At 45.0% G+C, this 23,403-nt stretch overlaps 1 protein-coding gene across 4 annotated transcripts in view; it reads left to right on the top strand.

Moving 5' to 3' along the window:
• Positions 1–16,825, top strand: part of MYCBPAP (MYCBP associated protein) — a 670,648-nt gene extending 653,823 nt beyond the window's left edge. For 2 of the 4 annotated variants that reach the window (XM_069200065.1, XM_069200063.1), the window contains exon 20: positions 16,651–16,780. In XM_069200065.1, the coding sequence (XP_069056166.1) occupies positions 16,651–16,735 (85 nt within the window). In that variant the 3' untranslated portion in view covers positions 16,736–16,780. Of the gene's footprint in view, positions 1–4,834; positions 4,892–16,650 lie in introns of all 4 variants that reach the window. The other 2 variants (XM_069200066.1, XM_069200064.1) reach the window with 2 other exon arrangements.
• The last annotated feature ends 6,578 nt before the right edge of the window (positions 16,826–23,403 follow it).

The following is a 23,403-nucleotide window of genomic DNA, read 5'->3' as shown; positions in this document are numbered from 1 at the left end:
CAATGGGGGCTGTGCCGGCTTGGGACAGGTGGCATCCACTTGTAGTGCCCAACCTGTTGACAATCATAGCACTTAGGAGATGCAGTCTCTGAAGACTTACTATCAGGGAACTATCTTATTTTCTGTTCAGGAGGGGATTGGGAGTCCTGACCCTTGGAACTAGTTTGGGGCCCTTTTGAGAACTCCTTGTTTTTATGTTTGTCTCCCCCTCCTTCTTCTGATGGGGACCCTACCCACCCTTGTGGTGATCCCCACCTCAGTGATCTTATTTTTTATTTTATTTTTTTCAACCCCCGCACATTCCAGGTAAGACAGTGGATCAATGCCACCCTCTCCTGCGTCATCGTGCCACTCCTTCCGAAACATGTTTCTGCACTACCAACCCCCCCAGCCGGCTGACCACACTCAGACAAAGAAAACAGGAATGAAGAATCAGAAGAGCAAGTAACAACCAACTTATAGAAGACCCCACCCTCCACCCACGCAGACCCCCCAACCGGGTCAAGGCAAGTACCCACCCCCTTCTAACCAGTCATTGTAACAGGACTCATCCAAAGGGCGTACAGCTAGCCACCCAACCCAACATCCCGACGAGGACTGGGAAGGGTGGGCATAGGGCCCAAAGAGGAATACAACGCCAGGGCGGCAAACAGTGCAGCAAGCACCATGTCCATGCGGCCAGTTAAACTACCAATAGCCGGGTCATTCAGTCATTATCGCTGAGGGTCTCACACTCCGCATCATGTTCACTCGAGGCCACCGCTGCAGACCTTCGGGGAAGATTCTTAACAAATTTAGCCGCCAGCTTCAGGTCCGTGAAGAAGTGAAGTTTACCACCGTACTGCACTTTTAGTTTTGCAGGGTAAATAAGGGAAAACCTGGCATCTGTTTGGCCAAGGGAGCGTTTAATCGGCAAGAAGGCCCTATGTGCAGCCTGCACACCAGGGGTGTAGTCCGGGAAAAAGTTTAGCTCAGTATTCAGTCAGTCAGTCACTCAGAGAACTTTATTCGGCGGTTGCCATAAAAGTGCATACAAAGACACATATTACAAATCTATAAATAGTATAAAACACATTTTAAATACCATAAAAGCATTATCTAAAAACAGCATATAAATGACCAATCCAGAAACCCCTTGACAGATGGCGAATAGATGTACTAGACACAATTTTGAGATCACAAAGAATACAGAATTTGCAGATGTTATCTCAGAACAGAAACTATTAACAACTACCTTGTAATGTTATGCAGAAATCTCTCACAAACGTATAGGGATTAGATCGAAATAATCCTTTTCCTAATATTTTAAGAGGCTTTAACAAAATTTAGTACATGATGACAGGTTGGAATATCTGTCAGTCTCTGGAAATGTAATAAAGCTTCCTTATAATAAAATGGTCTTAGATGACATAAGATGGGTAAAATAAAGGCCTTTCTGGGAGTAGCATATAAAGAAAAAAAAAGAAAAAAAAATGGGAAGTACTCTGCTTAGATTTGGAATCACAAGGGCAGGGTGGTAAATCCTTTTGCCAAATACATTGTTTAGGAAAGGCTACCTTAAAATGAATTAGATTAAATCTAAAAAAGGTTAAAAGAGAGCTAATTTTAAAACATGAAAACCAGATCAGATAAGGTTCCAGACACGGAGCCGTGGCAATCCGAATATAAGGATCAAAAGATTTCAATTTCAGGGAGCTATAAAATCTCAAATCTGATGTATACTCAAAATAAGTTGATTTCAAGACAGACCTAGAATTTATAGTTAACAGTTGGGGTTCTTCAAACATATACGTGAGCCCTAACTTCTCAAAAGATTTTCGCAAAAACGCAAGCCAGGGAATCCTATTTGAGTTGTCCAACTGTAAACAGTCAGAAATACAGTCTTGAACAAGTTTTGCCGCTGGAATCAGCCCACATTTAATCCAGAGCAATAATGGGGCAATGGAAACCCTGTCCTCCAAAAAACATTGACCAATTTCCTCATGACTGATGATGTTTGCTATGCACTTTGGTACCATCAGTAATCTACGACGGAATTTATTTTCAGCACTTTGGAGGGAGGGTACTTTGTTATAGCCCCAAACACCTGCCCCATACAAGACTGCTGCAACGCACTTGGAGTTATAAAGTGTTTTTATCTGAACAAGGGGTCTGTGACCTAATTTGCGAGTAAAGCGAAAAATCGCTTCATTATTCCTTGTCATTTGTTGGAACTTAAAATTAAGCTGAATCTTCCAGGACAAAGAGGAACTCATATACATACCTAAATAACAAAAATTCTTTACCTTATTTAAAATATGTCCACCCATGGTAAATTGTTTGGACCTTGTATTACGTGGGCCGCACGTCATAACAAAAGTCTTAGGATAATTTACTTTCAAATCAAGATCCGACATAAATGTATAAAAAAGGTCCAATAAACCCAGTAAACCATTTGCAGTAAGAGCAATTAAAACGGCATCATCAGCATATAATAAAACTGGGAGCAGTCTCTGGCCCATCTTTGGTACATCCTTGCCGTATTTTACCAATAAATCATAAAGCCCATTTATATATATCAGAAAAAGAAAAGGCGCTAGGATACATCCCTGTCTTACGCCCCTTGTTGAAGGAATGGGAGAAGTTCTCTGGCCAGATGAGCCAACCTGGACTGAAACCATTAAATCTGTATGTAGGCGTTTAATAAGCTCCAAAAGGGTCATTTCACAACCTAAGGCTCCCAAAATTTGCCATAACTTCGACCTATTGACCATATCAAAAGCACTAGTTAAATCAATAAATGCCATGTGAATAGACTCCTTTTTTGGCAATCACATATTTACTAAGTCTCAAATGCAAGTTTAAAACTTGCTCAACTGTGCCTAAACCAGGTCTAAAACCAAATTGAATTGGGGCTAAAATCTGTGCCTCAGTCACCCAATCTTCTAAATGAGATAAGATCACACTTCCCAAAATCTTAGCCGTTGAATCAATAAGAGAAATTGGTCTTTAACAGAGAGGATCTTGTCTGTTTCCTTTTTTGAAGATGGGAATGATAGTAGCCGATTTCCATGAAGTAGGTACGTTACTATTTACAACACTTCTCAACACATTAGTAACTAAAGGGCCCCAAAGATCAATTTCAGATTTAAAAAGATCAACAGGAACCCCATCAGGGCCAGGAGCCTTTCCCTGCCTTAACCGTTTAATGGCACCTAGGACCTCATGAAGGTCAAAAGTAAAATCTAGGGCCTTAGCATTGGAGTCTGAGATAGGGTGTGCAGTAAAGTTATCCTCCTTATACATGTTCTCGTTGTCATCGTTTTCTGGGCAAAATACTTTCCCAAAATGAGTCACCCATACATCCTCTGCAATAAGGCAATCTTCAGCCTTAGTGTTATTATCTGAAAAATATGGGTGATTTACCACTTTCCAGAATTTAGAAGTGTCCTTCAGCTCAGAGGTAGCCAGAAGTTCGTCCCAAGCCTTGGACCTAATTTCTGATTTCCTTTTTTCAAGAGCAGCCTTGTATTCGGCTCTAGCTAATTTATCTAATTGGCAAGAAGGGGGAACTACTTTAAGAGCTTCTTTAAGTTTTTTATGAGCAGAAAAGCATACAGAATCAAACCATCTGTGAACAACCGGGCCCTTCAAGGGCCTGTCCACCACCAAGGCTTGCGCGATATCAGTACTTAAAAGTTCAAATTCATGGACTATACGTTCATGATCTAGCTGCTGGGACAAACACTTATTAATAGAATCAATCCTAGTTCTTATAATTTCCTGATTAAATAATTTGGGATTTATTTTGTCCCATTTTAAGCGTAAGCCGCAATTTGAGTTATAAACAGTACTAGCTCTCAAACTTTTATTCTTAGGAACCTGATTAATATTTAAGTCCAATTTAATGCTAAGGGGATTGTGGTCACTGGCACAGTGAGGCGTGATCTTAAATTCTTGTATTAGATGATAGTCTGAGGAGCCAATAAGTATACAATCAATGGTGCTCCCCTTCGGTTTTCCTGTGAAGGTTGGTATTTTACAGGCATCAGCAGCCAGTTTCTCCATAGCATGTACCAAATCAACCAAATCAAACTTACATAAAAAGTAGTTTAAATCTTCTCCTTCAGCAGAATGAGTAAAATGGTTTGATGACTCTCTGCCCTCATCAGGAAAGGCACACAAATCAGAAAGTTCCTTACAACACAGAGGAGTGTTGAAATCGCCAACCCATAGTACAATAAGATCATTTACCTGCAAATCATTTTTAATTTGTAAGAAGAAATAAAACTCGTCCAATCCGAGTTGTCAGTTTTGGACCGAAGCCCCGCTATATTCCAACTAATCAGGGTTAGTGGTCTAAACCCAGAACATGCATCCCAGATAAAATCATCATAATCATTCCCAGCCATTGATCTCACCATATTATTAGGGCAAGGAATATCCATGGCCATCAGTCAATCGTTCTCGTCTAGGTAGTTGAGAGCAAAAAAACGATTACTAGTGGGCACATTTACCTGCAAATGGGACCTTACTGGGGCAGAGGTGGGGTTTCTGAAGTCAGCAGTGAAGCAAGGTGAGAGCGAGGGGTCATTAAAATTACACAAAGAATGTATTTGAATCCTATCAGGTGACCTATAGCATTGGTTAGAATTAGCCAAAAAGTAGTCCACCGAGCAAGGGTTTGCAAAATTTAAAGCAACATAATCTCCCTCCTCCATTTTCTTAGAATATCCAACCCTCTTCACTCTACGCGCCATAAGAATCTTATCATTATAGTGAATATTTGATTTAAAATTAGAATTCAACCAATGACCAGCCTTCCTGATTAATGATTGTGTGTCTTCTATTTTAGAACTCTCCAGAGAGGGAACATTTGATAAAACCAATACATACGGATTACAATCTGGAGGTAGGTGCAGAGAATCTGCATGATTTACAGATTTATTATGTCCCGAAACATGCAGCCTAGAGGAGCAAACTTCCATGGTTTTTCCCTGAGCAGAATCATTTACTAAGTTATCTTGACCAGAAACAACCTGCGAATTGGCCAAGGGAATATTAGCTCCTTGGGGTAACAAAGTAGGTAAGGGGTTGGTTTGATGTACCGGATCGTGGCTATGAAGTTTTCCTGAATTTAGTAATCCTGGGTTAAGTGATTGGGATAAAGTACTAGTCACATCATTACAAAAACAGTCAAGCTTTCTAGTAATCATTGTGATAAGTTTCGCCTCTAGGGTTGCACAAAAAGATTTAAGTATAGAATCTAAAACGCTAGTAAAATCTTCAGGGGCACCCTTCTTCAAAGAACATTCAAAAGTGGAAACCAAGGCATCTGGATCCTTAGCACTTAGTTCTGGAAGGATGAATGTTCTCTTTTTAGAGCCCAGATCCTTTTTTGTGTTCTTAGACTTTTTCCCAGCTCTCCTCTTCTTCAATGGAGGGGAATCAGCCTGGGAGCAGGAGCTTTCCAGGGATAAATTAACAATTGGGGTAGGAGAATTGATTGAGTCTGTAAGAGGAATTGCATCATGCCCCAACTGTGTAATATTAGAGGAGGAGGCCGGTAGTAAAGGCCCGGTTCTTGAATTAGTGTTTATATGAACAACAGGCTCAAGTGGGGGTGGCTGAGCAGATTTCTGGACAGCCCCAATCCTTTCCTCTACTTGTTCTAATTCAGATTCGATAGCCCCAATTACAGAAGATAGATAACTAGTAATGGAGGGTTGGACTGAAGAGCCCTTCCCATAGTCCCCCTGCTGCAGACTAATTTTCCTTTTCCCCATGATAAATAAAATTCACAAAAGTACCCTTATATAGCAGTAGTAAAACCTTCTATCGTAGGCGTAAATACCGCAGGTCTAAGAACTCCTGAGATAGGTTGAGATGTACCAGGGGCAAAATGGCGGGCGAGGGGGCTTCGTTTAAAAATTCATTTAAAGGGCTGCAGGTTCCCGCCAGCCAGCAACGAACAAGCAGTTCAGCGCGACCCACGGTGCGAGTGCGCAAAGTTATAATAAGTTTAAAGGGGCTGCAGTTTCCTGCCCACAGCTCCAGACGGCCAGCAAAAATCAGGGAGTCAGGCGCAACAAGCAATATTCCCCTCTCAACCCTTAATACTTGACACACGAGACCTCTTGGTCTGCAGGCCTCACAGGGGGGGGCCCGGCCCGGCCTCAACCGGTCACGGACGGGCACAGGACAGGCCCGCCCTTCGCCCTGGCGCGTCCCGCAAAGCGGGCGCACGATCCAAATTTAAAGGGGCTTTCAGGGCCCGCCCCCAGCAGCTCCGGTCTCTCAGTGTTTGCACGTCCCGTAGCAACGGGCGCGCGATCCAAATTTAAAGGGGCTTTCAGGGCCCGCCCCCAGCAGCTCCGGTCTCTCAGTGTTTGCGCGTATTCTTATATATCACAGGGCGACCCTCTCTAGGCAGACGGAGAACCGCATCTCTGTCACGGTAATTCAATAGCCGGATAATGATGGGGCGAGGAGGGGTCCCAGGCGGAGGCCGGGGTCCCAGCGATCTGTGTGCTCTCACCACCACTAGCAATCGAGACAGCTGGTCAGGAAAAAGTTCTGAAAGCATACCTTCAACAAAATCCTCCATCCTACCCATATCCGTAGATTCCGGGAGGCCAATCAGTCCAATATTATTGCGGCACGAACGTGCCTCTAAGTCTTCATTTTTATTGTGGATTACTTCCAGCACTCTCTCCATGCGCAACAGTTGTTCTCGCTCACCATGCCGCTGATCTTCCAGTCCCGAAGTACGCGCCTCTAGTTGCTCAAAACAGGAGTCATGATCATCCACCTGAGCTTCGATGCGCTCCATCTGCTCAGTTAAGTGGTCAAGCTTACCATCAATTTCTGCCAAACTATTCTTTAGATCCAGAAACATAGCTTTGACCGACATGTCTGATGTCCCCTCCTCCACCACCTTCTCTTCAGGCTGAGATGTAGGAGCCCCCCCTTTCTTCCGGCCTCCATCAAAGGAGATATTCGCCTGTCGTTGATCCGCTTTCCCCATCGTGCAGCTGTCAAGACTCCTCAAGAAGGGCCCTCTGCCTGTTCAGCAAAGTTCACAGCAAACGTAGATTGGCCTCTCAGCAGCAGTCTCCAAGCACCACAGGCAACCCCCGCCATCAGGCTTCCCCAGTACCAGCTCTTTTCCGCACCAGCCACCAGACTCGGCCTGGCACCAGTCCAAACCACCTATCCCCTAAGGCAAGGAGGCTGGGCCCCGCAATGGCGCACTCCGCCTGAAGAACTGCACGCAGTACCTGCAGAGCACCTCAACCGGCTCCCAAAGTGCCACTCTCAGTCCCGGCCCGATCCGGCTGATGCGGCCCCGCTCAGTAGATTAGCCGTATGGCCCTCTGTTCCAGCAGTTCCAAAGGCGGGCTGCCAACCAGTCTGCAGCCCAGCGGCAGGAGGCCCCCAGCCCCGCGAGGCACAGGGTACAATCTCCGCGGCGCTCTCGCAGTGCGTCTGCATTAGCGCCCCACACCAGGACCAGTCAGCCAGCACCACTGCAAGGCCCGCATGCCCCAGTAGTCCACATTGGGCCCCCGGGTCCTGCAGGGCCGGCCAGCCCGCCAGAGCAACAGGGCAACCAGCACCAACCCCAGTAGCCTCAGGGGCAGCAGGCTTGCCGCAAGAACCCTCTCGCTTACAGTATGCAGCAGCAACGCCGCCCATCCCCGCAATCAGTTCAGCCCGGCCAGGAAGGCCCGCGGCAACATGTCCTCAGCCGCCCAGTCCAACGCGGCCAGGCCCTCCACTTCTGCTGCGGGTTTCCGCATGTCTGAAGCCCCAGCCAAATCTTCGCTTCCACGGCCGAGGCACCAGCGTCTCCACAGGGCCGCCCAGACAGGGGGACTCAAATAAACCCGCCCTGACAGGATAAATGTGAGGATACCACCCTAAGCCCAGCAGAGCCTCACAAGGTGCCGGCCATCTTGCTGGCAGGCTAGCTCCACGCCCCTCCCCCCCCACCTCAGTGATCTTAAGTGTTGGCACAGCTCTGGAAAACCATTACTTGAAGTGCTCTATTGCAATGAGTTCATACAGCCCTTTGTAATCATTACCCAACCATCCAGTGCCTTGCTAAACAAATCCACCCAGGACTGTTGGGGCAGCTTCAGGCAGTCCCTGAACTTCTGCTTATACTTCTCCAGGGTAAGACAAGGCCTTCCTTCATTGGGGGCACCTTATCTTGTTCCCCTTCTCTAGGGTCAGTTGAGTGTCCATCCCCTCATTAGGGATGTGCTTTCACAGACTAGCCCTCCAGTCCTCCTTAGGGATCCTGTGCGTCTGTAACGCTACCTTATAAGCTTCAACCCACTCTGCAATGTCATTTTTGTACAACAGTGTTGTAAAAGCATAAGAAGTAGTTGTAGTTCATGACTTTATTTTTAATCCTACAATATGTGTCCCCTTTTTGAACTGTTTGTCTTGTTGCACTTACACTATAAATATCAGCACAAGGTGGATTAGAGGTTTTTTAATTTAAGACTTACAGTTATATGGGGTTGTTTTATGTTTGCTTTCCTTTAAGCAAAGGATACACACTCCTCATATAGTCCTGAAGAGGCAGGAAATAAAAAGGTGGAAACGCGTCAACATTTTCTCAACAAGGAGTCCACTACAAATCACAAAGTTCTTGAGCGCATGAAGACCATCAGCCTAAATTCACATCACATGTGAGATAATTGGGACATTAGTCAATCGGTCTGTGAACTACGGACCAGGTAATGGATAGACCTAACAGAGTGGACCATATACACGTTGACCGTCACCTACTAAACACTTGTATCTGAGGACTGAGTGCAGTGGATTTAAATGTTTTATATTAGATGCTTATATAATGATGGTATGGTGATTTATGGGTACACAATTAGGTTTATGTTTACATTTTATTGTTACAGGAATGGTGCTTATTCATTCTATACCCTCTTAGGCCCATATTTATACTTTTTAGCGCAAATGACGCGATACCATTGTATTTTGTGAGTTTGCGCCGCTTTTGCGTCAAAAAATGGCGCAAATGCGGCTCTAAAAAAGTATAAATGTGGGCCTTAGTGTTTGATATTACTAAAATTATTACAAAAAATTAAATGTGGTAATTAAAAAATATTAGTCCAATAATAACTAGTATATTATTGTTTACAAAATACTTATGCAAAGATCTATGCCTCAAGAGCCATTGTTTATTGTCATTTGCATTGATAAGTTCAAGACTCAAGAGGGTTTAGTTGGGAAACCACCTTATTATTTAGACACTACCAGTCTGCAGTGGCCGGCTGGGATTCATCTTTTACTCAGAGTTGCACAATAAGTACTGCAGCCCATGAGGGATACTTTCACTTACAGGCTCTGGGTACTTATATTACCATATACTAGGGATTTATAAGTAAATCAACTTGTTCCAGTTAGGTATAAGCCAATCGTGCATATACTTGTACATGTCGGAGCACTGGCACTGAGGTCTGACTAAAAGGCCTCAATGCACTTTCATAACTGAAAACCCGGCAGCATCAGTCCAAAACTTTGTGGGTGACCATGCAAAAATTGATATTTCCTTGCAGGATCAATCAGAGACATTAGTATATCATCAGCAGCAGACATAGTGAGCTTGAATTTATCTTCTCTAGTTTAATTTTCCTTTTATTAATCAGCACAGATTCTTCCGGCCAATGGTTCCTAAGTGAATATGGATAGGAGGATTGAGCATGAACACCCCTGCCTGCCTCCATTTTGGATATGCACCCACTTGGAGAGAGTGCTATGAAAGCTCTTTGGCTCTTGCTTTGTGGGTTTGATAACCTAACAATGTCCCACCGCATAAGCTCTAATCAATGCCCATTTCTTATACAGTACCTTCTATAAAGTCTAAGTCTATTCTATCAAAAGCGTTTTAGGCATCCTTGAAGACTAGGACTGCTTTTTGTTGCCCCCTACTGCCTATTTGGTGGAGGGATTTGATGGTATTGTCACTGATTTATCTGCTATAAATAAACTGAGCCTTATTGGGGTGGACAAGATCTTCAATGACCACTTGTAAGCAGTGTTGCTATTTTTTTGAGGTTTTAGGGCTCGATAATCAGTAAGAAAATTGGCCTATGTGAGACCTGACATTCTTGGAGTTTTCCACCTATACGTTTTGCCTTCATCTCCGTTTTTTTCTGAAATTTTTTTTTGTCGGCATTAGGACCAGGAGTAAAGTGTTAGTGCTCTCTCTGTGAAACATGGTAAAATTGGCCTTCGCCTGATTGGTAAACAATATACAAAATCTCACATGACCTGTATGTCTTCTATTGTGGCTCTAAGTACTCAAGGCCTGAAACAATATTCAAATTATGTAAATATTTATTTATTTTTATTTTTTAACTTTTCTTATTTTTTCAACACAGTAGGTAAACCCTACATTCATTTCCAGTATTGTACTGAAAACATTATTTACACATATGCATTCAACTTCTTAATTTGTTGAAATTGCATTATTACAAATACACACGTACATTGCATATACATATCACATAAGAACATTTTATTAACATGAGTCTCCTTTTATTGTCACCCTCCTATGTACCGCTCTCCACTGTCTCATCCACACATACAACACACTCATCCTCACATCTGCCACTCAATCCCTTCCCAGCCATGCATAACATTCACTCCAAAAGTACAACGAGAAAAAGGTCTCTAATTTCTGCCACTGTGGTGATGTTAGCTGGGAGAGCTTGAAGAACAGTCACCGCACCTGATTGGCACCTTTAATTTGCTTTTAAGTCCCTAGTGTCTGGTATTACCTGTACCCAGGGCCTGTAAATTAAATGCTACAGGTGGGCTGCAGCACTCTTTGTGCCACCCACTAAAGTAGCGTTGTATCAGGCCTGCCACTATAGCTTGTAGTGCAAGTTTCAACTGCAATTTTGACCTCAAAAATAAACCTTTTGCCAGACCTAAGTCTTCCTTTTCAATACCAATACGTCACCCCTACGGTTGGCCCTGAAGGCTCCCAGGCAGGGCCCATGGTATTTAAAAAGTAGGACGTGTGTGCTTAAGTTTTTCATGTTCTAGCAGTGAAAAACTCCACCATTCATTTTCACTGTTCAATGCCTATCTTTCCCATAGACTAACACTGGGTTACCTTATTCATTAAATAAGAGCTAACTTTAGTTTGGGCCTAGGTAGAGAAATGCTGTTTACACTCAAATTGATTGTAATGTAAAATCCTATTGAATAATGAAGTCGAATTTTAAGTTACTATTATGAAAATTAAACTTTTAGAAAGTTGACATTTTTCTTTTGCCTAAACCAAATGTACCTTTGTGCCAGTATCCTGGGTCGCATGGCTATGATTAGCTCCTCTATTGTGGTTTGTATATTGCTTCCAGACAGTGAGACAAAAGAGGAATTGGTGTGGAGAGAGAGACATAGCTTTGTCCAGGCACAAGGGAACATCCAGTATAAGTCAAAGCAGTACCCTTTCAGGCTTAGAGTACTGCATAAATTATGCTGTTCTTGCATTTTCCATCATTCATTACTAGTTCTGCCCTTTCCGAAATAAGCAGAAAAGCATATCTTTACCTGATATATACATATAAAACGCAGAGAGGAATCTTCAGCTTTCTTCCCGGGAGACTGGTTCATGCGAGCTGAACTGTAAACATCCGTAGCAAAGGCCATTACTTCCTCAGAGCTAGCATAGCCATATCAGCTTGGGAACGCCACAACTGACACAGAGAATGAGCTTCTCAAAGTACAGAACAACATGCCTGTTGGTCAGATAAGGTATGTAGGCTAGAGACCACCCAAAAAGAAACTCAGGTAGGCTATTTTGGTGCCTAGAAAGCTTAGCTGGAAGGGAGGCATTGGTAAACAACAATTGGCTCCATCATTCAATGCAATGAACAACTGAAACATCATCACAATGTTGCAATTCATTTTAATATGTTGCTTATTGTTTTCATTGCCAATATTGTGTTTATTTTTTATAGATACATCTATACACATTATCTGCACTAGAGTAGGACACTTGTTTTTAAAAAAGTCTTTAAATGATATAGTGTGGATTTCTTGTGTGTCTCCATCCATGGTGAAAGGCTTCTTGGCACTGACTAACATCACAGATAACCCTGTAGTCTCACAAGACTGATTGCTACCCGTAACGACCCATCCCCCTAAAATGCATAGGTAGTACGCAGGTTATAGTCCACCGCATTCCTTGTCTGAAATTTGTCTCACAGGACTGATCATTGCCCAAAATGCACCATCCTCAGGTTTTGCCCATTCAATTGTATTTCTGAATGTCATTCTAAATCTATCCTACAATGGCGGCACATTTGGTAATAGTGGTCAACTTTAGGACACCATTAACACAAAAACTCATGGGGAAAGGATTTTCTGAGATGGGGTGAAGTAATTTTTGCTATAATGCACAGGCTGCATACCTCTTTGAAATATTTGACTCATGGGTAGAGTTTGATCCTGTAGACCTTTCATACCTACAAAGATACCCCAGCTAGGAACTCTATCGAAATCTAGAAATATTAATAGAATACCAGGAACACACACTTGGTTTGGTTGGTATTTACCACATTCAGTGCAGAATGTGGGGCCCAGAGACTCGAATTCTGGGGGCTACCTTGCCCCTGTGGACCTGTTATACTCTGCATACGTATACAGCAAATTTAGCTGCACCAGAATTAAGGCACTTACTAAATCAATTAGTGCCTAAATATATATGACTTCAACAATACGGCCCATTGACTGTGAGGTTTAGTGTATTGGTTCTTGTTGCTGCACAACCGCATGCTCATGTGCAGATAATCCTGGGAAAACTTCATCATGAGCAAAATGCCAACAAACAGAGATGAGATTCCATTGTGGATTGCACACAAAACAAATAATTTTGAAACAGTTTATCCTCACATTAATCCCCATGACATGTGTTAGAAATGGGGTCTCTAGATGGTAGCGGTTTGCACCCTGTTCAAGTAGGTACCCTCACTTTAGTCAGGGTAAGGGAGCTACACAGCTAAGATAACCCCTGCTCACACCCTTGGTAGCTTGGCATTAGCAGTCAGGCTTATCTCTGAGGCAATGTGCAAAGTATTTATATACACACACATACAGTAACACAGTGAAAACACTACAAAAGGACCCCACACCAGTTTAGATAAATAGCCAATATTAATCTAGATGAAACAAGACCAAAATGACAAAAACTAAACCTACACCAGTAAATATATCACGTATAAAAGGTTTAAATGAGTTTTAGGTCATAGGAATCAATGGTTGTATCTTTTTACCACAAAGTAACTGGGATGCGTCAAAAACAAAGACGATGTGGGCTGCAGGGGAGTTGAGGTGCAGAAAAAGCAAAGAGATGCATCAGTTCCCTACTGGCACGGAAGGTGATGCATCGATTCCTTCCTCTCAGGAAAGGCAATGCAGCGCCTGAAAAAGACCCATCGCAGGGCGACAGCAAATCTGAAGGGACAAAAGGGGATGCTGATACAACAGCTGTTTTCCATAGGCTTACTTACATGGGTGTGTCCATGCCATTGGTGGCTCACCTTTCTAACACTACAAAAGAGAAAATTTGGAAAGGTGAATTATTACTTAGGGAACTGAGAGTAAAGGAAGGTTCTAGGGAAGAGACTTGGGAGTTAGCTATGCGCCTGAGGGTTTCAACTATTATAGACACGTGAACACCTACATTTTTTATTTTCGCAAGCGTCTACTGTGAAAAATTCCCTGATCGATCAGTGGACATATTTAAATACATGGATACCATTAGGAAAGCACCTGCGGAGTTTGGGGCCTACGCTTGGCTTTATTATGATGAATTTAGGGCTAGAATAGTCCTGATACCAGAAAAACCCTGCAGAGAAGTAGACAATGAGTTGTGGGTTCAGTTGATGTATTCGTAGAGGCCACCACTCACCATGCATACAACCAGTGGTTTAGCAGTACCTTATCAGCCTTTTCAGGGAAAACCCACCCGGGAGGGGTTGGAAACTGGAATAAGGGACAGGTTAGTGTCTTTGGGGCTTTCTAGAACTTCAACAGGGGTTTCTGTAACAGAGCCCTGTGTAAATAGAAACATGAGTGTTCCAAATGCAGAGGGAAACACGTGGTACATCAGTGTTTTTTTGATAAACAATTTTTATCAGTTTTAAAACCTGAAATACAAAGGTAAGAATGACACACCTGATTCATAATAGCATTGAGCATTAGCATCTGGTTATACCACAATAATATTCAGTACTTCAGTGTTATGGGGAACAACAACAAGGGGGACCAGTTGCCCACGACAGAGGTCGGAGGGGGGTTCATGGGTTCTGGAAACAAGGGCTTTTACTACGGTTAAATTGGAAGCATTGAGGCACTGACCTGCATTTTATCCCAACAGGGAGGCGGCTGTGACACTGCAGTAGGGTTTTGAGTTGGATTTTCAGCTTGGATATCAGGACCCTAGGATCAGAAGCTTTGCAGGTCTTGGAAGGTAGAAAGGCCTTGGCCTTTACCTGATATTATGGTTTCCACAATAGTGGCAGTACCGAAGAAAACGGTAGGTGAGTTTAGGCTTATCCACCATTTATCTGGGCCTGCAGGATCTTCTGTTAATGACTTAATTGCGAGAGAAGATTCTGCAGTACAGTTTTAGCCATGGCCTACATTCACCAGACTAGGGGCTCAGTTAGCAAAATGTGACATCAAATCTGCATTTTGTCCGCTCTCAGTTCATCCCTCTAATTTTCCTCTGTTGGGAAATTACTTCTAGCAACAGTTTTATGTTGACAAAGTTCTCCCTATGGGTTGCACTGTTTCTTGCAGGTTGTTTGAGTTGTTCAGTTCTTTCTTGCAATGGTGCTTCACTGCTCATACTGGTCACAAAAGGGTATCTCATTGTCTAGATGATTTTCTTTTTGAAGGTGACACCCATACCAAAGTTTGCACATCCACATTGCAGGCTTTTCAGGCAATGGTGGAAGACTTAGGACCCTGAAAAATTGTAAGGTCCCAGTACACAACTGGTATTCTTGGGAATACAGTTCGACAGGATGGAAGTAAATTTGCCAGCTGCTATGGTGCGAGATTTGGTCAGTTTGTTACACCAGGCCTTACAAGCAAGCAACTTAGACAACTGCAGCAGTTAGGTCATCTCAATGTTGCTTGTCAGGTGGTTAGAGCAGGAAGAGCATTCTGTCGTAGACTAGGCTTTATGATGGCAGGCGCATCTCTGCCTCATCACAGGGTGTGACTTTTGGCAGACTTAGAAGTGTGGTTACTTTTCCTAAAGGGCTTCAATGGAGTGTCAATATGGTCTATGGAGGATAATTTTCAGTGGCAGGTTCAGATCTTTTCAGATGCTGCATGTTCTAAAGGTTTTGGGATATCTTTGGGTGGCAGATGGTGTGCAGAACCATGGTCTCAACACTTGAAGACTGAAGGCAGGCCTTTTTTGAGTTCTTCTGTTTGTCAGCAGTTTGGGGAACAAATAGCGAACAAATCTGTGTTTTTCCACATGGACAATAGGACAGTGGATGATTTGGTTAATGGCCAGAGAGTGAAGGACAAGAGGCTCCTCAGGATTTTACAGTGTTTCATGTTAGGATGCTTAATGCACAACATTGTCTTTCAAGCTCAACATTGTGGATGCTTTATCGCGTTCGCAGTGGCAGAGATTCTGTGGTTTGGTGCCCGGGGCAGATCTGCCAAAGACACTGGTACCTTAGGAGATGTGGGACCTGGCACAATGAATATAATGGACCTATTAGAGAAATCTATTGCTCCAAGTAGCCAGGATGCAAAGAGAAGAGCGTGGGCTGAGTTTCTGGGGAGTGGAGCTTGCTTTAGGCTTCATTGCGAAATAGCCTTGTTGAGGAGGGTCAATGATATTGTAAGATTCATCATGTTTAACATAGACAAAAAAGTGTCAGCCACTACCATAGAGGGGAAACTAGCAGGCGTTCGTTTTTATGGCAAACTGTTTAGGGGATACAAACCGTCTGCAGGAGAGCTGGGAAAAAGAATTCTGGCAGGGTGGGCAAGAGAATTTCAGAAGAGGTATTTAGCGAGAGAACCGATTACCATGGGTAAGTTGATTAATTTAGTTCAAAGTTTGCAACAGCACTGTTACTCCAACTTTGAAAGTAAATCATTCAATCTTGGTATGATCTGGTTATTTTTTGGGGCTTTTAGGATCTCAGAGCTTTTGGGGGGGGTGGAAGGATTGGCGGTCGATCATGTAAAGGTGACATGAATCTATCTGAATTTTCTTAACCCATTCAAAGAAAGATCAAACAGGTAAGGGCAGCAACATTCTGTTTTGCAGGATTGGGTCATGATATGCCCCGTGGAGACATGGCAACACTTCAACAGCTCAAGGGGCTTTCATTGTTAAGCACCAAGATGGAACTAGATTGACAGCAGGTCTAGTTTTAGCAGCTATGAGAAAAGTTTTATTGTTAAGGGGGGAAATACCAGGTAAATTTGGGATGCACTCTTTTCGTATTGGTGCATCAGAAGCTGTGAGATTTGGGTTTTCTGTATGTGAGGTTAGAATGTTGGGCAGATGGTCCTCTAACTGCTGTGTGCACTGCATTAGAAGCTTAGATGGGTTGTAAAGAGAAAGCTAAATCTTATTTCTTATCCTAGGTTGTGTGGCGGTACCGGTTTTGGCAATCTTCACAAGCAGGATCGTACAGGATTCCTTTGCAAAATGGGCGGTGAAGCATGCTGAGAAGTGACCTTGGGAAAAGAATTTGGGTTTTCGATTGAGGATGTGCAATTGAACTGGTGGGGTTGGGGGGAATAAAGTGGGGTCAATTACTTCCTTGTTTGTCTAACTTGATTGGTAACAGATATTTGTCCTGATGTTTTTATTTTGCACTTGGGGGAAATTAATTGGTCAAAGAATCTGGGCTGGGGTTGGTTAAAGCTGTGAGGGAAGATTTGGACATAATAAGCAGGCCATGGTCGGGAACACACATCGGCCCTCATTATGACACTGGTGGTAAATCCCACTTACCGGCCTGCTGACTGCTGCCAACATACCACCGCCGCCGCGGATATCCGTTCACCATAATATGACACACACACCAATCCATTACTATTCAGCCACACAGACAAGTCCATCACACCAAAGGTCAGTGATAAACTGGCGGTATCCAAACCCACACCGTTACGCCAACAGAAGTACGCCCATCACATTATGACCCACGAATCACCATGGCGGATATTCAACCGCGGTAAACTATTAGCGGTACACACCGCCACGCTCAAAATACACACACACATACAAAACAACATCACATTGGAAAATTCATACTACACACACCTGACACATACACATACCACACACCCACACCACTATAAAACACACACCCACATTACCCACAACCCCTTACGACTACAAACCATTGCCAACAGACTGACATCACGACTACAGACAAGACAGACCCACACACCACCATCACCTATACACTACCCACGCACCTTACATCACACACCCCAACCCATCCCCCTACACACCCTCACCCACACTACTCACACAACACCCATGGCACCATGAAGACACCCCCAATTCTCAGAGGAGGAGCTAAGGGTCACGGTGGAGGAAATCATCCGGGTAGAGCAACAGCTATTTGGAGCACAGGTGCAGCAGATATCCATTGCTAGGAAGATAGAGCTGTGGCGGAGGATCGTGGACAGGGTCAACGCCGTGGGACAGCACCCCAGAATCAGGAATGACATCAGTAATAGGTGGAATGACCTACAGGGGAAGGTACGTTCTATTGTAGCAAGACACAAACTCACTGTACAGAGGACTGGCGGTGGACCCCCACCTCCTCCTCCACAACTAACAACATGGGAGGAGCAAGTCTTGGCAATCATGCATCCTGAGGGCCTGACAGGAGTAGCAGGAGGACTGGACTCTGGTACGTCAACTCTATACTACTACTACCCCCCTACCTGCATGCCATCACAGACCCCCACCCTAACTCCACCGCCTCCCACACCCCCCACCATCACATCTCAATCATCCCAATGCCAAGACCTGCATGCCATACCAATGCATGGATACCACTCACAGACATGCATGGACACCTATCACCAAAGCATGCACACTAGAGAGAACTAATCCTCCTTCCATACACCAACGTACACTAGTGAAAGCTACCAGGGCAATGATAACCAAAGAGGGCAACCCACTGATGCACAATATGTCACACACAGAAACAATAGCATCGCATTCACATCCCCACAGGTACCCCAGCCAATGTCAGCGGAGAAGAGTTGCCAGCAATATCCAGTCCTCCCACAGAAGAGGCCCACAGTGATGACAGAGACTCTGGACATCTGGATGACCAACCTGGCCCATCAGCGACCTTTGGAGAGTCAGTAACCAAGCCACAGTCACACACCACCACAGAGCCTCCCCCATCAGGAAACACCACCACAGCACCCACCAAGCATACCCACATCTCTGTCCCCAGGACACGTCATTCAGCAGTGTGTCCACCACTACAGGGACCCTATGCCACACCTCGCTTCCAAGACAATCAGGGACATGGGGTCAGTGGCAGTGGGCACACAGTTCAGGGGACAGAGGCACAGGACAACAGGGAAAGTGGGAGGAGTGCTGTGCGCCAGGGGGAGGACAGGCCCAGGGAACTGACTTTCCAGGAGGCACTCACTGAGATCCTGGGAGCATACCAACATTCCTAGGATACGCTGGGCCAGATCCTGGCCAACATGCCGGAAAACAGGCGGCTGCAGGAGGGACAGTACCAGGGGATCAGGAAAGACTTGCAGGCCATAAACACCACCCTGGTCTCCATTGCAGGGGTGCTGGCAGACATGGCCAACATTATAAGAGAGGCAGCCTCACAACAGCAGGCCCTGCCACTAGCCAGACATCTGAACTGCTTTCCACCTCCGCTGCCCCAGTGGACAGGAGGCCCCGCCACAGGACCAACATGCCACCAGCACCCCTCTCCCTGGAGAAGGAGAACCACCTCGCAAACGTTCCCTGCGATCCAGGCAGAAGCCAGAGACTACTCCCAAGACCCCACCAGGAAATGAGACTCTCCTGATTGTCACCCTTGTGTCCCACTCTGTCACCCTGTCCACCTTGAACTGCCACTGCTCCCCTTCCTATGTCCCCTTGGGCAATGCACCTATGCTACAAGTAGACTGGAACTATACGCTGGACTTTCCTCCATCATCACTCCAGCCCAATGCACTTGTCCCCCTACTCCTTAGCACTTAAATAAACACACATGTTAAAAATACAAGTATGGAGTATGTCAAATGATTCCAGTATGTATTTGTTTAACCAAATTCAAACATTGCATTTCAAATGTAAAGTAATGTTCACATTGGAAAGACCTGTAGTTGGCTGCAGTGATCACACCAGTAGTGATAGTGGGGCACTGTTAGAAATGGGGTCTTTGGTTGACAGTCAGGTTACCCCCTGTTCAAGCAAGGACCCTCACTCTAGTCAGATAAAGAGAATCGCCCTCAGTTAACCCCTACTTGCCCCCTTGGTAGCTTGGCAGAGCACTAGGCTTAACCTCAGAGTGCTAGGTGTAAAGTATTTGTACCAACACACACAGTAACTTAATGAAAACACTACAAAATGACATAACACCATTTTAGACAAATAGACAATATTTATCTAAACGAAACAAGACCAAAATGACAAAAATCTGACATACACAAGTCAAGTTATGAATTTTTAAAGATTAAACTAAAAAAATAGCGGTTAGAAACACAAAATGCTTCGATGAGGTGTTAACATGGCGTCGTGACAAAGTTGTTCTCAACAATCCGACACCAGCGGCGCCGGACACGGAGTCGCGTAGAGCCACGGGTACAGTACCTTTGGTGAAGAGTGAAAACAAGCCGATGCTCGAAGTCGGGGATCGCGGCGTCTGTGTGAAATGTTGAATCCGCACACTTCGAGCGGCGTAGGTCACGACGTGGTGCGGCGACTTCCACGGAGTCGCGGACTTCGGCGGGTCTGCAGCGATGTCGGGCCTGCGAAAGTCGTCGTGTTCCAGCAAAGATCGCGGTATCTGTTGAAGGCGGCATCACCGGATTCAGCAGCGGCGTCGGTCCAAAGTCGTCCTAAGTCGATTTCCTTGGATTTTCACCAGCTTTCCTTTCAAGGGCCCAGGGACTGGATAGAGCACCACTCGTCAGAGCAGGAGTCTCTCTAGAGACTCCAGGTGCTGGCAGAGAGAAGTCTTTGCTGTCCCTGAGACTTCAAACAACAGGAGGCAAGCTCTAAATCAAGCCCTTGGAGATTTCTTCACAATATGGAAGGCACACAAAGTCCAGTCTTTGCCCTCTTACTCTGGCAGAAGCAGCAACTGCAGGATAGCTTCACAAAGCAGTCACAGGCAGGGTAGCTCTTCTTCCTCAGCTCTTCAGCTCTTCTCCAGGCAGAGGTTCCTCTTGTTTCCAGAAGTGTTTCTAAAGTCTGTGGTTTTGGGTGCCCTTCTTATACCCAATTTCTCCTTTGAAGTAGGCCTACTTCAAAGTAAAGTCTTTTTTGAATGTGAAATCCTGCCTTGCCCAGGCCAGGCCCCAGACACTCACCAGAGGGTCGGAGACTGCATTGTGTGAGGACAGGCACAGCCCTTTCAGGTGTAAGTGACCACTCCTCCCCTTCCTCCTAGCACAGATGGTTCATCAGGGAATGCAGACTACACTCCAGCTCCCTTTGTGTCACTGTCTAGCGTGAGGAGCAACCAGCCCAACTGTCAAACTGACCCAGACAGGGAATCCACAAACAGGCAGAGTCACGGAAATGGTATAAGCAAGAAAATACTCACGTTCTAAAAGTGGCATTTTCGAACATGCAATCTTAAAATCAACTTTACTAAAAGATGTATTTTAAATTGTGAGCTAAGAGACCCCAAACGCCACATGCCCGCCCGCTCCCAAAGGGAATCTACACTTAAATCAGATTTAAAGGTGGCCCTCATGTTAACCTATGAGAGGGACAGGCCTTGCAACAGTGAAAAACGAATTTAGCAATATTTCACTGTCAGGACATATAAAACACATTATTACATGTCCTACCTTAACCATACACTTCACCCTGCCCTTGGGGCTACCTAGGGCCTACCTTAGGGGTACCTTACATGTAACAATAGGGAAGGTTTAGGCCTGGCTAGTGGGTACACTTACCAAGTCAAATTTACAGTTAAAACTGCACACACAGACACTGCAATGGCAGGTCTGAGACATGATTACAGAGATACTTATGTAGGTGGCACAACCAGTGCTGCAGGCCCAATAGTAGCATTTGATTTACAGGCCCTGGAACCTCCAGTGCACTTTACTAGGGACTCACTAGTAAATCAAATAGGCCAATCATGGATAAGCCAATCACATACACATTTTGTAAAGGAGCACTTGCACTTTAGCACTGGTTAGCAGTGGTAAAGTGCCCAGAGTAACAAAAACAGCAAAATCTAGAGTACAGCCCACATCAACAACCTGGGGAACAGAGGCAAAAAGTTAAGGGATGAAATGTCTAACAGTCACCAACATCTGCACAATGAGTTACCAAAGGGTACAGTGAGTGGGCACAGAAGTGGGAAATAACAGCATGCCAGTGACAAAGATAATGTAAATAATGACAATGAAATGTGAAGTAGCACTGTCCTACCTCTGTGTCATTGGAAGTATTGTCTGATCACTGCAGTTCTATTGTCCTCATCGTCATCCTCTGCCTCCTCATCCTCACTGTCCACAGGGTCCACTGCTGCCACACGGCCATCTCCAGCCTCCTCCTCCTACAGAAAATGCACAAGGCGTCTCAAGGCAAGGTTGTGCAACATACAGCATGCCACAATGATCTGGCAGACTTTCTTGGGTGAGTAGCACAGGGATCCACCTGTTAGATGGAGGCACCAAACCCTGGCCTTCAGGAGGCCAAAGATATGTTCTATAATCCTTCTTGTACGCCCATGTGCCTCATTGTAACGTTCTTCTGCCCTTGTCCTGGGATTCCTCACAGGGGTCAGTAGCCATGATAGGTTGGGGTAAACTGAGTCACCAGCAAATGTGGAGGGACAACATTTAGCCACACACCATCCCATATGGCCTACACCATACCCATACAGCAACATCCACTGGGTTGGAACCAGGGCTCACCGATTAGCCACACCATGTGCCTCTGTAGTTGGGCCATCACATTAGGGATGCTGCTATTCCTCAGGATAAAGGCATCATGCACAGACCCAGGATACTTAGCATTGACATGGGAGATGTTCTGGTCCACCAGGCACACCATCTGGACATTCACGGAATGATAACTTTTTCGATTTCGGAAAACCTGTTCATTTTGCCGGGGGGGAGGTGGAACAAGTGCAATATGTGTTCCATCAGTTGCCCCAAATATGTTGGGGATATGTCCCATTGTATAGAATTCAGCCTTCACTGTGGCCATATGATCCACTTGGGGGAAAACAATGTAGCTGCACATGTGTTTAATCAGGGCACACAACACTCTGGTCAGCATTATTAAGAACATTGGCTGTGACATTCCTGCTGCCAAGCCCACTGTCACTTGGAAAGGACCAGTTGCCAAGAAATGTGGCACTGACAGAACTTGCACAAGAGGGGGAATCCCAATGAGGTGACGGATAGCAGATATCAGGTCAGGCTCCAGTTGGGCACACAGATCAATTATTGTGGCCCTTTTGAGTCTGTAGGTGAGGATAATGTGCCTGTCCTCCATTGTTGCCATGTCCACCAGGGGTCTGTACATGGGGGTATGTCTCCATCTCCTATTCATCCGCAGCGGTTGCAGTCTAAGGGACAAAGGAGTGAGAAGACGGTCACAAACTGAACAATGTAGCCACAACAGTACAATGCATGATGTCAATTTTAAATGTAAAAGTGGCATTTGTCCTGTATGTCCAATTGTTAACTGTGACGCAGTTGTAATCCATGGCCTGCCTCCCTCCCCCCCGAAATGGAGTTTGCCTGTCCTGTGTGGACAGACAAGTGGAAGTGAGGTAATTCTGCTGACATTGTGCGCCACTGCAGGAGGCGGTCGGGAACCGCTGTGCAACTCCTCATTGGATAACATTGGGCCCTATGGGGTACAGTGGTGGTATTCCCCGCCGCGGATGTCACCGCCATTTTCTATATGTTCTCTCACTTGCTACCTGACCATCAACAGGAGAGGACCTACACTGCATGTGCTGCTGTGACCTGTGTCTGGGACCGACCATGGCACATGTGACTGGGGAAAGGGCCCCTGCCTTCACCTCGGAGGAGTTGGAGAGACTGGTGGATGGGGTCCTACCTTAGTACGGACTTCTCTATGGGCCTCCAGACCAACAGGTGAGTACACTGTGAGTACGATGGATGGGGCATGAATGC

Source organism: Pleurodeles waltl, chromosome 7 (genome assembly GCF_031143425.1).
Source record: "Pleurodeles waltl isolate 20211129_DDA chromosome 7, aPleWal1.hap1.20221129, whole genome shotgun sequence".
Lineage (NCBI taxonomy): Eukaryota > Metazoa > Chordata > Amphibia > Caudata > Salamandridae > Pleurodeles > Pleurodeles waltl.
The sequence above is the reverse complement of the archived record's forward strand: the minus strand, read 5'-3'. Positions and strand labels throughout refer to the sequence as shown.